Source organism: Gekko japonicus, unplaced genomic scaffold (assembly GCF_001447785.1).
Source record: "Gekko japonicus isolate JY-2015 unplaced genomic scaffold, Gekko_japonicus_V1.1 scaffold336, whole genome shotgun sequence".
NCBI classification, from domain to species: domain Eukaryota; kingdom Metazoa; phylum Chordata; class Lepidosauria; order Squamata; family Gekkonidae; genus Gekko; species Gekko japonicus.
Window position 1 is genome coordinate 548,499 of NW_015172014.1, and position 13,553 is coordinate 562,051.

A 13,553-nucleotide genomic window follows, 5' to 3' on the forward strand; every position below is an offset into this window, starting at 1 on the left:
CAAGAAGACAGAGAATCCCTTGCCCCAGACCAAGAGTTCCTGTCTATACCTAGTGGCTAAGAGCCACTGATGGACCTCTGCTCCATATGCTTATCCAATTCCCTCTAGAAGCCATCCATGCTTGTAGCCGCTGCCACCTCCTGTGGCAGTGAACTCTTGACAGAAGGAGCAGATTCCGCTCCCCCCCCCCCGATCCTCATCGTCCCCCACTGCAGACTCGGTCTGGGCCTGAGGAAAGGATGACAGACACTTCCAGTCCCATGTTTGCGTTTTCAGAGAAGATATCAGAGTTCACGTGCCAGCGACGCAAACAACACTGCCAGGAGTATTTCTCATTCCCAGCTACCCTGGCTGGTTATCTGTCGTCTTTATATCCCTCCCTCCTTCTTAGGCACTCGAGGCAGCTCGCCCAATCCCCGTCTCCCCTAGTTTACCCTCACAGCAACCCTGCAAGGTAGGCGAGGTTGGGAGAGAATGTCTGGCTCACGGTCACCCGGCGAGCTTCCCTGGCAGAGCGTAGGTTGGAAACTTGCGCACTGCATAGCCTCTCCGAGGTGGCAAACAGTGGCTGCCCCCGTTCTTTCCAGATGTACTCCCGGAGGTTTCTGCGCCATCCTTTAGTGCCCCCGCCAGACGGCACGCCTGTCCCTCCTTTCTGGGACCCCACTTTAACTCATCTCCCCCCCCCTCCTCCGCCCCCCGTTTTCTTTTTCTTCAGGTCAATGGAACAGAAGGCGAAATGGAGTACGAGGAGATCACACTAGAAAGGGTAATTCCTCTGGCCGGAATCGACCTCGTTCCCCTGTGGGGTGCGGGAGGAGCTTGAGCAGCCAGTCCCGGAGGGAGGCGAGGGGGCTTTGGGGCATCGGTTCTGACCCCGGCTTGGGGGGGCCTGGCTCTCTCTTGCAGGGCAACTCCGGCTTGGGTTTCAGCATCGCCGGAGGCACCGACAACCCCCACGTCGGGGACGACCCCAGCATCTTCATCACCAAGATCATCCCCGGCGGGGCAGCGGCACAAGACGGGCGACTGAGGTATGGGGGGGGGGTTTTCCTCTTGCCACGTTAGGGTCAAGTCCAGGAGCGTCTTCGAAGCCAACTAGATTTTCGGGGCAGGAGCTTGCAAAAGTCAAAACTCCCTTCGCCGTCTGGCGAAGGGAGTTTTGACTTTTGCAAGCTCCTACCCCGAAAATCTAGTTAGCCTCGAAGATGCTCCTGGGCAGTGTTCCCTCTAAGCTGAGTCGGTGTGAGCCAGCTCACAGTTTTTGAGCCTCTGGCTCACACGTTTTTGCCTTCGCTCAGGAAGGATGGCTCCAGAGCAGTGTTCCCTCGAAGCTGAGTTAGTGTGAGCTAGCTCACAGTTTTTTAGCTTCCAGTTCACACATTTTTGTCTTAGCTCAGAAAGGATGGCAGCCAGTGTTCCCTCTAAGCTGAGTTAGTGTGAGCTAGCTCACAGTTTTTTAGCCTCCGGCTCACACATTTTTGTTTTAGCTCAGGAAGGATGGCTCCAGAGCAAACAAATTTATGCAGCAGCCAAATCGCTCGCTCACAACTACAATGCCAGTAGCTCACAAAGTATGATTTTTGCTCAAAGGACTCCACAGCTTAGAGGGAGCACGGCTCCCTGGTGCAAATCTCGCTGTTCTACGGACTGACATGGCTGCCCAATGAAACGCTCTTCTCCGGGTCTCCATGAGCACAAAGGGGTTCCCCCCTTTGCGCCAATGTGCAGAGGTTCCAACCAATGTTCCCTCTAAGCTGTGGAGTCTTGTGAGCAAAAATCCTACTTTGTGAGCTACCGCCATTCAAGTTGTGAGCGAGCGATTTGGCTGCTGCATAAATGAGTTTGCTCTGGAGCCCTCCTTCCTGAGCTAAGACAAAAATCAGAGAGCTGGAGGCTAAAAAACGGTGAGCTAGCTCACACTAACTCCGCTTAGAGGGAACACTGGTTCCAGGGCTTCCACTGCAGCTCTAACTTGGTTATTATCAAATTTGCAGATGACACGAAACTGGGTGGGATTGCTAATTCTGAAGAAGACAGAGTCAGGATTCGAAATGATCTAGATAGGATGGAACAGTGGGCTGAGACAAATAAAACGAATTTCAATAGAGATAAGTGCAAAGTCCTACACTTAGGTACAAAAAATCAAAGGCACAGATATAGAATGGGAGGGACTCGGCTTGACAGCAGCACATGTGAAAGGGATCTGGGTGTTCTGGTTGATCACAAGCTAAACACGAGCCTGCAGTGCGATGTGGCTGCGAAGATAGCTAATGCAATCTTAGGATGCATTCACAGAAGCATTGTGTCCAGATCAAGGGAGGTGGTAGTTCCGCTCTATTCTGCTATGGTCAGGGGCCTCACCTGGAGTACTGCGTCCAGTTTTGGGTGTTGACAAGCTCGAGCGTGTCCGGAAGAAGGCAACCAGGAGGGTGAGAGGGTTGGAATTCAAGTCTTATGAGGAAAGACTGAAAGAGTTGGGTCTGTTTAGCCTGGGAAAGAGAAGGCTTAGAGGGGCATGATTGCAGTCTTCAAGTATTTGAAGGGCTGTCATGTAGAAGATGGAGCAGATCTATTCTCTCCTGTTCCGGATTACAAGACTAGATCTAATGGGTGGAAATTACAAGGGAGTCGTTACTGGCTAAATATCAGGAGAAACTCCCTAACTGTCAGAGTGGTTGAGCAGTGGAACAGACTGCCTCGGGAGGTGGTGGATGCTCCTTTGCTGGACGTTTCCAGGCGGAGGCTGGACGACCCTCTTTCGGGTATGTCGTAGGGCTGTTTTTCGGCTGTGCTCCTGCAGAGTGCCGGGGGTTGGACTAGATGACCTGCAAGGTCCCTTCCAACTCTTAACATTCTACGTTTGCAATATGTCGTGGAAGGAGGCTGCACGGCCTGGTCCTGAGTTGGCCTCCAGGCCTCTCTAGCCGCATCCTGCTTCCCCCGTCTTTCAAGTGGGAGGGCAGAAGAGTCAGTGGTTAGGGGCCTGCTCAGCAGCTAGAAGGGCCCCGGGCTCCGGGAACAGGTTCCGGGGAAGGTCTCTCTCTCCTCGAGACCCTGGTGAGCGCTGCCGGTCAGAGCGGGCAATGCTCCGCAAGAAGGACCGCCGGTTTGACTCCACGCACAGCCCTTCCCAGAGGGGACAGTGTGCAGGCTTTTATTGCCGGCCACGATGCCGCGTCTCGCCTCCGCCTTTCGGGCAGATGCAGAGGTCTGGACTGCAGATCTCTTGTGGCCTGGGGGTGGGAGCGGGACTCTAACCAGCCGCCTGGAAGCCATGCGCACCCCACTCCGGCACGCGGCAGAGGCGTCGCAACATCAGCCTCCGTGGTTGGCAGGCGGTAAGGAACGCTCGGCTCGGTTGGAACACCTGTGCCTTGGCCCGGCCGACGGAGCTGTGCCATCTGCCGCTCGGCCGGCGTTGCCAAGTTGTGGAAAGGGAGCAAGTTGGGAAGGAACAGGCCCCTCCCCGCTTGGAAAGACCGAGTGTTGGGGAAAGGATGCTGGCTGGAGATGCAAACAGGGCTGCTTTTTTACCGCTGGTGGTAAAGATATCCTGGCGAGATGGGTTTGGAATGTTAGGAGAGGTATCGCAGAGCCAGTCTGGTGTGGTGGTTACGTGCGCGGACTGTAATCTGGGAGAAGCAGGTTTGATTCCCCACTCCTCCACTTGCACCTGGCTGGATGACCTTGGGCAAGCCATAGTTCTGATAAGAGCTGTCCTTGAAAAAGAGCCGTTTCTGTCAGAGCTCTCTCAGCCCCACCTGCCTCACAGGGCGTCTGTTGTGGGGAAGGGAAGGGAAAGGGGTTTGTAAGCCACTCTGAGACACCTTTGGGTGGTGAAGGGCGGGGTAGGAGTCCAGTCTCTTCTCTTCTAAAAGATCAAATGATCTTGAATGTGCATTATTAGGCTTGGTCCCTGCCCTGGCCTGGATGGCGCGGGCGAGCCTCCTCAGATCTCAGAAGCTAAGCTGGGTCGGCCCTGGTTCGTATTTGGATGGGGGACCACCCAGGAAGCCCAGGGTCGCGATGCAGCGGCAGGCAGGGGGGAACCACCCCCGAACGCCTCTTGCCTTGAAAACCCCCACGAGGGGTCGCCATAAGTTGGCGATGGCTTGACGGCAAAGAAAAAGAGTTCTAGTCCCTAGAAGTTGGGACCCAAAAGGAAGGATAGTGGTCCTTTCTGCACTAGACCTTAAATCCTGGTTCAACCCTGTCCTCGAACTTACATCTACACCGCACACGAGTTCACCCCTGTAATTATCTTGGGGTAATTTTTGTTTCCACAATACAATGAGGTCACCCTGGTTGCGCCCCACGTTTGTCCTGGGATAAACAGATGCCGCGGGGCACCTGGAGAAGATCAGGCAGGGAACCTAGGCATTTTTTAAAAAACCCTCTGAGTGTCTCTGCGGGCAGGGGGCGGGGCCTGAGCTCCTTTCTGTAGGAGCGCCGCTCCGGGGCGCTCCGGCAGGGAATGACCCCTGCTCTCCCCCGTTTTATCCTCACAACAACCCTGCGAGGTTGGTTAGTCTGAGGGAGTGTAACTGGCCCAAAGTCACCCAGCGGGCTTCCATGGCCGAGTGAGAATTCGAACCTGGGTCTCCCAGATACTCGTCCGGCACTGTTCATCACAATCTCTTATAAGGAAGCCCTAGAAAACTCTGGTTCCCGGGGATCTTCCTACTAGGAAATCTGGGGGCAGAGAACGGGGCGGAGGGTTCAGAGGGAGGAGGGCAGGCAGCCGTACGGGAGACGGCGCAGAGGAAAGGGGGGGATGGGGATGGGTGGGTTTTGCCCCTCTTCCGCCTGCCTCAGCCGCAGCTCTGATTCCCTCCACACACACACACACACACCCCGTGCCCCGGCCGGCTCTTGCTTCTCCCCCTGCTAAAGATCCCCTCCCCCTTCTGGTCCGCGTGTGTCGCAGGGTCAACGACAGCATCCTTTTCGTGAACGACGTGGACGTGCGGGAGGTGACCCACAGCACCGCCGTCGAGGCACTGAAGGAGGCCGGCTCGATCGTGCGCCTCTACGTCATGCGCCGGAAGCCGCTGGCTGAGAAGATGATAGAGATCAAGCTGATCAAAGGGCCGAAAGGTGAGAGCACACTGGCCTCTGGCCCTCCCCCTACGGAAGACACACGCACACCCATGCACGAGGGGAGGCCCCGCCCAATGAAGATCCTCCGGTCCCGTAGGCCGAACCGACTGAGAGATGTGGACGGGGAGGCGGGCAGGGGGGCAGTGATAGTACCCTGAAAAGACGGGATCCGAACTGGGGTTACTGTTGTGAAGAGCTGTTTCTATCCCATTGGGGAGAAGAAGAAGCAATTAAATTTATGCCCCGCCATTCACTACCTGAAGGAGTCTCAGAGCGGCTTACAATCTCCTTTCCCTTCCCCTCCCCACCACCGACACCCTGTGAGGTAGGCGGGGCTGAGAGAGCTCTCTCAAGGACTGCCCCTGAGAGAACAGCTCTGAAAGAACTTATGACTGACCCAAGGTCACACCAGCAGCTGCATGTGGAGGAGGAGTGGGGAATCAAACCCGGTTCTCCCAGATTAGGGTCCGCGCACTTCACCACTGCACCAAACTGGCTCTCATCCACCCTCCTCGAGAGACTCCACCCCCTGACACAGAACCACCACCCCTGCCCAATCCCAAGCCAGTTTGGTGTAGTGGTTAGGAGCGTGGACTCTAATCTGGGAGAACCGGGTTTGATTCCCCACTCCTCCGCTTGCAGCTGCTGGATGACCTTGGGCAAGCCATAGTTCTGTCAGAGCTGTTCCCTCAAGGGCAGTTCTCCAGCGAGCTCTGTCAGTCCCGCCTCCCTCACAGGGTGTCTGTTGTAGGGAGGGGAAGGGAAAAGAGAGTGTAAGCCGCCAAGTGAAGGACGGGGTATAAATCCAATCTCCTCCTCCTCCTCTTAGAGCTGCCGGTGCACCTCCCGTTGTGTGGATGGATGGAACCTCCACCTTCAGTGGCAGGGTACCTTTTCATACCAAGTATGGGTGGGAGGACCCGCTTGCAAGCTTTCTTGATGCCCCTGAGTGGCCGAGTTTCACGGAGCCTTTGGTCTGATCCGCTTGCTCAAGAGAGGGCGGCTCTTGGTAACGGCCCACTCCCTAAGAAAGAGGACCCGTGCCTCACCTGGTGCTTCCGCTCCCTGAAGGTGTGTACCACTTTAACAGACGGCAATGTAGAGGCTGCTAGCAGGGTCAGCTTCCTTGTTCAGCGCAGACTGCTGGGGCTCAGCTGCAACGGAGGATTCAAACTTCGGGCTGGTTTTGCAGCCCTCCTGGGAAACCAGGGTGCTGAGGAAGACGGACTTAGGGTCTGTCCTCCTTCTGTTATGCAAATAGATTCCCAATCAAAAAGAGAAGTCAAAATGTTGAGAAAGGTTCGTAGATTTTAATTGCAATGAAGACACCTGAAAACAGTTAGGCCAAACTTAGCCTATCAAAAACCGACTGCTTTCCGAACACAGTCAGGAAGTATATGAAATTTTACGCTTGAAATGACGTAGTCATGAAGATAACGTTCAAAAAGCATAATTGGTTAGCAGGGATCATTTTGTAGAAAAAGAGGTGCAGGCGCTCATTAGCATAACTCATTTGCCACACCCCCTGGCATCACCGGAAGTGTGTCAGAAGGCAACGCCCACCGCTCAGGCTCCACTGGACTGTTTTGGATTGCTGGCTATTGGGGGGGGGACGTGCAGATCTGTCCTCGCAGAGGAGGGAGAGCTTGTACCTGAATAAAACTTGGTCTTAAAGGTGCCACTGGACTGTTTTGGCCCGGGGGGGCTCTGCAACTTACCCGGCTGCTTCTTGCTCTGACTGAGGGCTGCTGGGAGCAGGGGGTGGGGCTTGTTGCATGTGCCCGCCTCCTGGGCTCTTTACTGCCGGAGCTCCGCTCCTGTGCGCTCCTGCAGGAAATGACCCCTGAGTTACAGAGGACAGTGCATCATTTGAGTAATAGTCCACTCATTGGTCAAATATAGAGGAAGGCGTGCCTACGTGATATCTTAAAATGTTTTATTTGACCTAACCTGAATAGTATTAGCCGAGGATTCTCTATACCCAAACAAAGGTGCTTTTTCCTGATACGGAGCTAAAATCCTTTGGACTCAGACACTGCAAAGTTTTACCCTAAACAACTAAAAACCATGAACTCCATAACCTCTCTTCTATACCCAAAGAATGTTGTGTTCTTGTCTGCTAGCATCTGCTAGAAAAATGCTCTAACCTACAAGAGAAAGGCCTACTCTTTAGTAGGCCTTTGTCACATCCTAATGAAATCTTACTTAGGTGAAAAATCTATAAAACCAGAAAAATATGAATAATCAGAAAGGGGAAAAAAATCTTTACATTCCCATCCATACTACACTTCCGATGTCAGGGGTCATTTCCTGCAGGAGCGCACAGGAGCGGAGCTCCGGCAGCAAAGAGCCCAGGGGGTGGGCACATGCAACAAGCCCCGCCCCCTGCTCCCAGCAGCCCCAGGCAATGAGGAGCAAGAAGCCTCCTTCCTTCCTTCCTTCCTTCTTTTCTTCCCCTTTCCCTCCTCCTTTCCTTTCCTTCCCTTCCTTCCTTCCTTCCTTCCTTCCTTCCTTCCTTCCTTCCTTCCTTCCTTCCTTCCATCCTTCCTTCCTTCCTTCCTTCCTTCCTTCCCAGATCTGCATGTTCCCCCCACCCCAGCTAGCAATCCAAAACAGTCCAGTGGCACCTTTAAGGCCAAGTTTTATTCAGGTACAAGCTCTACCTCCTCTGCTAGGGCAGATCTGCATGTTCCCCCCCACCCAATAGCTAGCAATCCAAAACAGTCTAGTGGAGCCTAAGCGGTGGGTGTTGCCTTCAGACACACGTCCGGTGATGTCAGGGTGTGTGGCATATGCAAATAAGTTACGCTAATGAGTTATGCTAATGAGCTCCTGCACCTCTTTTTCTACGAAATGACCCCTGCCGATGCTGATGTGAATTCTAAAGAGGCTCTCCCTGCCGGGAAGAGAGCCCCGCCCTCTTCGGACGTCTGCTCCTCTAATCGCAGCGTGGCCGCCTCCCGCTGCCACTTGCTGGCCCCGCCCTCCGGTCGGTCGGTCACTCCCTGGCTTCTCCCCCCCTCCCGTCCTCCCTTGCAGGCCTCGGCTTCAGCATCGCAGGCGGGGTCGGAAACCAGCACATCCCCGGCGACAACAGCATCTACGTCACCAAAATCATCGAGGGCGGGGCGGCCCACAAGGACGGGCGCTTGCAGATCGGGGACAAGATCTTGGCGGTAAGGGGTGTGTGTGGAGAAGACCAGGGGGCTGCTTGGGCCATTGCCAAAGGAGGGGGAGCTCCCTTTTCTGAGAATAGTTGCCAGCAGGGGCAGGAGGTCCGTAGCGGCATTGTGGCATTTCTGCCCCTTGATTTGGGGCAGTGGAATATCGGCCCCAGCAGTATTAAAGGTCTGGACCGATCACCAGCTTGGGAGGCAAGGGAGAATCCTCCCCCCCAAAAAAACATGACACACCTAGTTCTATCTGTCTCTGGGCCGCACTACGTATTAGCTAGGCTGTTCCATGATCTGCCTCCTTTGTGCAGAGATAGTGTTTTGGAAGGGGAGAGTAGACAGCCATGCAAGCCCCCGTTCATCCGAAAAGGAAAAGAAGGGGCCGCTTCACAAGGAGTGTATGGGTTTTTATTTATCAAAAGCATTTATTAGCCGCCTGTCTCCCTTATGGGGCTCAAGGTGGCTTAACAGCATAGGTAAAGCACATAAAAATGCATTAAAAACATAGAATCATAGAGTTGGAAGGGACCTCCAGGGTCATCTAGTCCAACCCCATGGACAATGCAGGAAATTCACAAATACCTCCCCCACTCCACCCCCTGTGATCGCTGTTTCATGCCCAGAAGATGACAAAAAACCCTCCAGGATCCCCGGGCAAACTGGCCTGGAGAAAAATTGCTTCCTGACCCCAATGTGGCGATGAGCATTTCCCTGGGCGTGTAAGAAAGGGCCACTAGAACTAAGCACGGAGGCAACCCTTCCTGCCCTCCTCCTCACGATCTGCCTGAGTTCACACAATCAGCATGGCTGTCCGAGGGCCATCTAGCCTCTGCTTTAAAAACCTCCCAAGAAGGAGAGGCCACCACCTCCCGAGGAAGCCTGTTCCACGGAGGAAATCTAACTGCCAGGAAGTTCTTCCTAATGTTTAGCAGAAAACTCTTCTGATTTAATTTCACCCCGTTGGTTCTGGCCCCAGAAGGTTGGGCCAGAACCAACAGGTCAAAATTAAAAGCGTTTTCGGCTAAACTTCAGCCTCCATCTCTGCCGGGTCTGCCTCCTCTGTGTGACTCATACAGGAAACTGGGGGTCCCTTCCCATTCGGGTACTCCCTTTTCAATTGATCACCCATATTTAAGTTTTGGGAGGGAATTATCTCGTGGCTCTGGGCCCCACCTTTCTCCCCAGTGGGGGACCCAAAGCAGCTGACAGCCTCGCAACAACCCTGTGAGGTAGGCTAGGCTGAGAGCCTGTGACTGGCCCAAGGTCACCCAGCAAGCTTCCATGGCAGAGTGAGGATTTGAACCTGGGTCTCCCAGATCTGGGTCTGACACTCTAGCCTCAACACCACGCCGGCTCTCTTAATGTTAGGGCCTGGCTCACTCACTTGACAGCGCCCTTGTTTGTCCCCTCAGTCTGTTTGTGGACATGGTGGTTTGGGCTCTATCAGCTGGTCTGTGGTGGCTGCTTGGATTTGGGGGGGGGGGGGGGGGGGGGGGGTTAGGCTGGAGAGACCTGACGGAATGTCCTTCCTCTCCCCCTCCCAGGTAAATAATGTGAGCTTGGAAGACGTGATGCATGAAGATGCCGTGGCTGCCCTGAAGAACACGTACGACGTGGTCTACCTGAAGGTCGCCAAGCCCACCAACGTTTATCTGAACGACTCTTACGCCCCACCTGACATCACTTCCTGTGAGTCATTTCCCTTTCCGCCCTTTGGCCACTGGCCGCGGTTGTTGCGTTGCCGAGAACTCTCTTGGGGCAGAAGGGAACTTGGAGGTGGGGGCGCTCAAGCAGATGCTCCTGTCAGGGATATTCCTGCAGATGCACTGGCTTGTAGCCTCCGGCGTTGCTCAGCCAAGATGGAAACCTTTCCTCTGATGATGGACAGGTACCTTCCTGTGACCAAAGGCCCCTTGGGGCGGACAAAAGGGCTTCCAACTTGGCTGAACGGTGCTAAGATTTGAGCAGGTGGATTTCTGTTTCCTCCTTTGTATTTTTTTTACAGCTAGATCCGAGTCCCGTCACACCTTAGAGACCAACAAAAACATTTTTTTGCAGGATGAGTTGTTGGTTTTTTAAAAAGTTTTATTTAAAATTTTCACATCATCACTGATACAATATCAGTTACATTAACTTGATTACAATACTGTGAGTCTGTTACAATGCTTGTTTTCTAACCAGGTATATAATCTATACCATCTATCTCTAAACAAATCTTCGTCTTTTCCTTGTAAAATTAATGATAATTTATCCATCTCCACTATATCCAACAACCTATGAATTAGTTCTTCCTTTGAAGGTATTTTCTCTAATTTCCAATATTTGGCAAACACAATACAAGCCGAAGTTAACATATACATTATAACATATTGATCTCTTCTTTTTTTTACATTCATCTGGTAACATATTTAACAAGAAAATTTCTGGTATATATGGTAAATCTATATCCATGATTTCGTTTATTAATTTATGTACTCTACACCAATAATTTTGTGTTATATTACACCTCCACCACATATGATAGTAAGTACCTATACTATGTTTACATTTCCAACAGTTTTGGGAGGTGTTTGTATAGCATTTGGCTAATTTATCTGGTGACCAGTGCCACCCGTAAAACATTTTATATATGTTTTCTTTATATGAGGTTGCTCGCATAAATTTTAGCGTTTTCCATGTTTTGGACCAATCATCTATATCAGTATTATGACCAAAGTCTTGCAGGATGAGTTTTTGAGAGTCCAAGCTGCCTTCGTCAGACACTCCCCCCCAAAAAAAGATCTTATTGGTCTCTTTGGGGCTATCAGACTCGAGTCAAGCTCTTCTACTGCAGACCAATTAGGTTGCTCTCTGGAACTAATTTTTTACTGCAGAGGCTGAGCACGTCAGGAAAACTGGGCGGAAGGAGTCATGTCCAATGCTCCCTCTAAGCCATGGAGTCTTGTGAGCAAAAATTCTACCTTGTGAGCTACCGGCATTACAGTTGTAAGCGAGCGATTTTGCTGCTGCATAAATTAGTGTGTTCTGGAGCCCTCCTTCCTGAGCTAAGACAAAAACATGTGAGCCGGAGGCTAAGAGACTGTGAGCTAGCTCACACTAACTCAGCTTGGAGGGAACACTGGTCATGTCCACCACAGCTGACCGGGACGGATGCAAACTTGCTCATTCGCCTTCTTTAAAAGCACTTTTTGAGGTCGTTTTAGATTCTGATTTCGGCAAGGGATTCCGAGTTCTGAAACTGTTGTTTCCTTTCAGTCCCTAGGGTCTTCTTCTGGCTTCTTCTTTTTTTAAACAAAAAGTTGATTTCTCCCCCTCCCCCCCCCACAGCCTATTCCCAGCATCTGGACAATGAAATTGGCCACCAGAGTTACCTGGGCAGTGACTATCCGCAAGCCATGACCCCCACCTCCCCACGGAGGTACTCCCCCATCCCGAAGGAGCTGATGGGAGAGGAGGATATACCCAGGTAAGCCCCGCCCCCTCGGGCTTCATCCCTCCCCTTCCCTTGGATGCTGTCACGCTCCCTGGGGGGGCATCCACCACAGGAGTGTCTCGCTTGAAGCTCCCAGTTTGGTGTCATGGTTAAGGGAGCGGACTCTAATCTGGGAGAACCGGCTTTGATTCCCCAGTCCTCCACTTGCAGCTGCTGGATGACCTTAGGCAAGCCACAGTTCTCTCAGAGCTGTCCTTGAAAAAAGAGCAGTTCCTGTCAAGAGCTCTCTCAGCCCCACCTACCTCACAGGGTGTCTGTTGTGTGGAGGGGAAGGGAAAGGGGATTTTAAGCTGCTCTGAGATTCCAAGTGAAGGGAGGGGTATAAATCCAATCTCCTCCTCCTCCTTCTCCTACTGAGTCAGACCCTCGGTCCATCAAGGCTAGTATTGCCAACTCAAATTGGAAGCAGCTCTCCAGGGTCCCGAGCAGAGAAAGGCCATTCCCATCATCTCTTGTCTGGTCCTTTTCACTGGAGATGCCGGGGACTGAACCTGGGACCTTCTGCAGGCCAAGCAGAGGCTCTTCCACTGAGCCACGGCCCCTCCCCGTGAAGCTGCCTTATACAGACCCTTAGTCCCCCAGGGTCAGTATCGCCTACTCACACTGGAGCACAGGCAGATAAAAGTCTTTCACATCATCTCCTGCCAGGTCCTCTTTAGCTGGCGATGCCGGGGATTGAACCTTGGACCTTCTGCATGCCAAGCAGAGGCTCTGCCACCTCACCACGGCCCCTCCCCTCGTTTCTCTCCATTACCCAGCCACCAGGTTCTGCCGGTCTTCCAGGCCACCCATCCCGTATCTGGCTCTTCCCAGTAGCCACAGAGTCTTTAAACTCCAAATATTTTGACCTTTCGTGTCCCCTCCTGAACTTTCCCCTCAGTGCCGAATGTTCGGACTGCCGTGCTTCTCCGACGTGTGGGGTTGGCCTCGCTTTCAGGCCGCTCCGACTCCTCCCCCCCCCCAGTCAGAACCTGGCGCCTGATTTCCCTCCCCCGTTCTGTCTCCCCGCAGGGAACCCCGTCGCATCGTCATTCACCGTGGCTCAACGGGGTTGGGCTTCAACATCGTGGGGGGCGAGGACGGCGAGGGGATCTTCATCTCCTTCATCTTGGCCGGGGGACCCGCCGACCTCAGCGGGGAGCTGCGGAAAGGGGACCAGATCCTCTCGGTGAGGAGAGCCGTCGGGTGGCTGGCTGGCAGGCGGGCAGGAGGAGGCCCCCCCAGCTCAGGTTGAGTCACCCTGGTGCGTTTCCCTTCCCAGGTCAACGGTGTGGATCTCAGGAACGCTACTCACGAGCAGGCGGCCATCGCTCTGAAGAACGCTGGCCAGACTGTCACCATCATTGCTCAGTACAAACCGGACGGTGAGTTCCTGCCGGGGTGGAGATGGAAGCGATGCATGTCTGACCAGGCCCGCCCCCTTAGTTAAAAGCCCCGCCCCCACAAATAGCTGTACCAGAAACCTTCTTTTTGACCATGACCTAGGGGGGTTGTTGGAGATGTATTGAGGGTGCCCTTCTAAGCCCTCTTGCCCTGCGGAAGGGAACTCGAAAGCCATTTAAATGCCCTCTGAGCGGCTTTCTCCTAGGTACTGATGGGCTCGCTGCCTCGTCCCTTGACAGGAAGGGCTAGAAACAGGCTTGGAGCCTCCCCCTTTAAAGACAGGCACTCAGATTAAAAGCCAGTGTGGTGTCATGGTTAAGTGCGTGGACTTTAATCTGGGAGAACCGGGTTTGATTCCCCACTCCTCCACTTGCACCTGGCTGGATGGCCTTGGGCAAGCC

At 53.4% G+C, this 13,553-nt stretch overlaps 1 protein-coding gene across 1 annotated transcript in view; it reads left to right on the forward strand.

Moving 5' to 3' along the window:
• The window catches only part of DLG4 (discs large homolog 4), a 184,713-nt gene that overhangs the window by 155,488 nt on the left and 15,672 nt on the right, over nt 1–13,553 (forward strand). The window contains exons 6-13 of the mRNA XM_015420309.1: nt 719–769; nt 910–1,034; nt 4,931–5,100; nt 8,143–8,279; nt 9,821–9,965; nt 11,604–11,742; nt 12,781–12,937; nt 13,031–13,133. Of these exons, the coding sequence (XP_015275795.1) occupies nt 719–769; nt 910–1,034; nt 4,931–5,100; nt 8,143–8,279; nt 9,821–9,965; nt 11,604–11,742; nt 12,781–12,937; nt 13,031–13,133 (1,027 nt within the window). The remainder of the gene's footprint in view (nt 1–718; nt 770–909; nt 1,035–4,930; nt 5,101–8,142; nt 8,280–9,820; nt 9,966–11,603; nt 11,743–12,780; nt 12,938–13,030; nt 13,134–13,553) is intronic.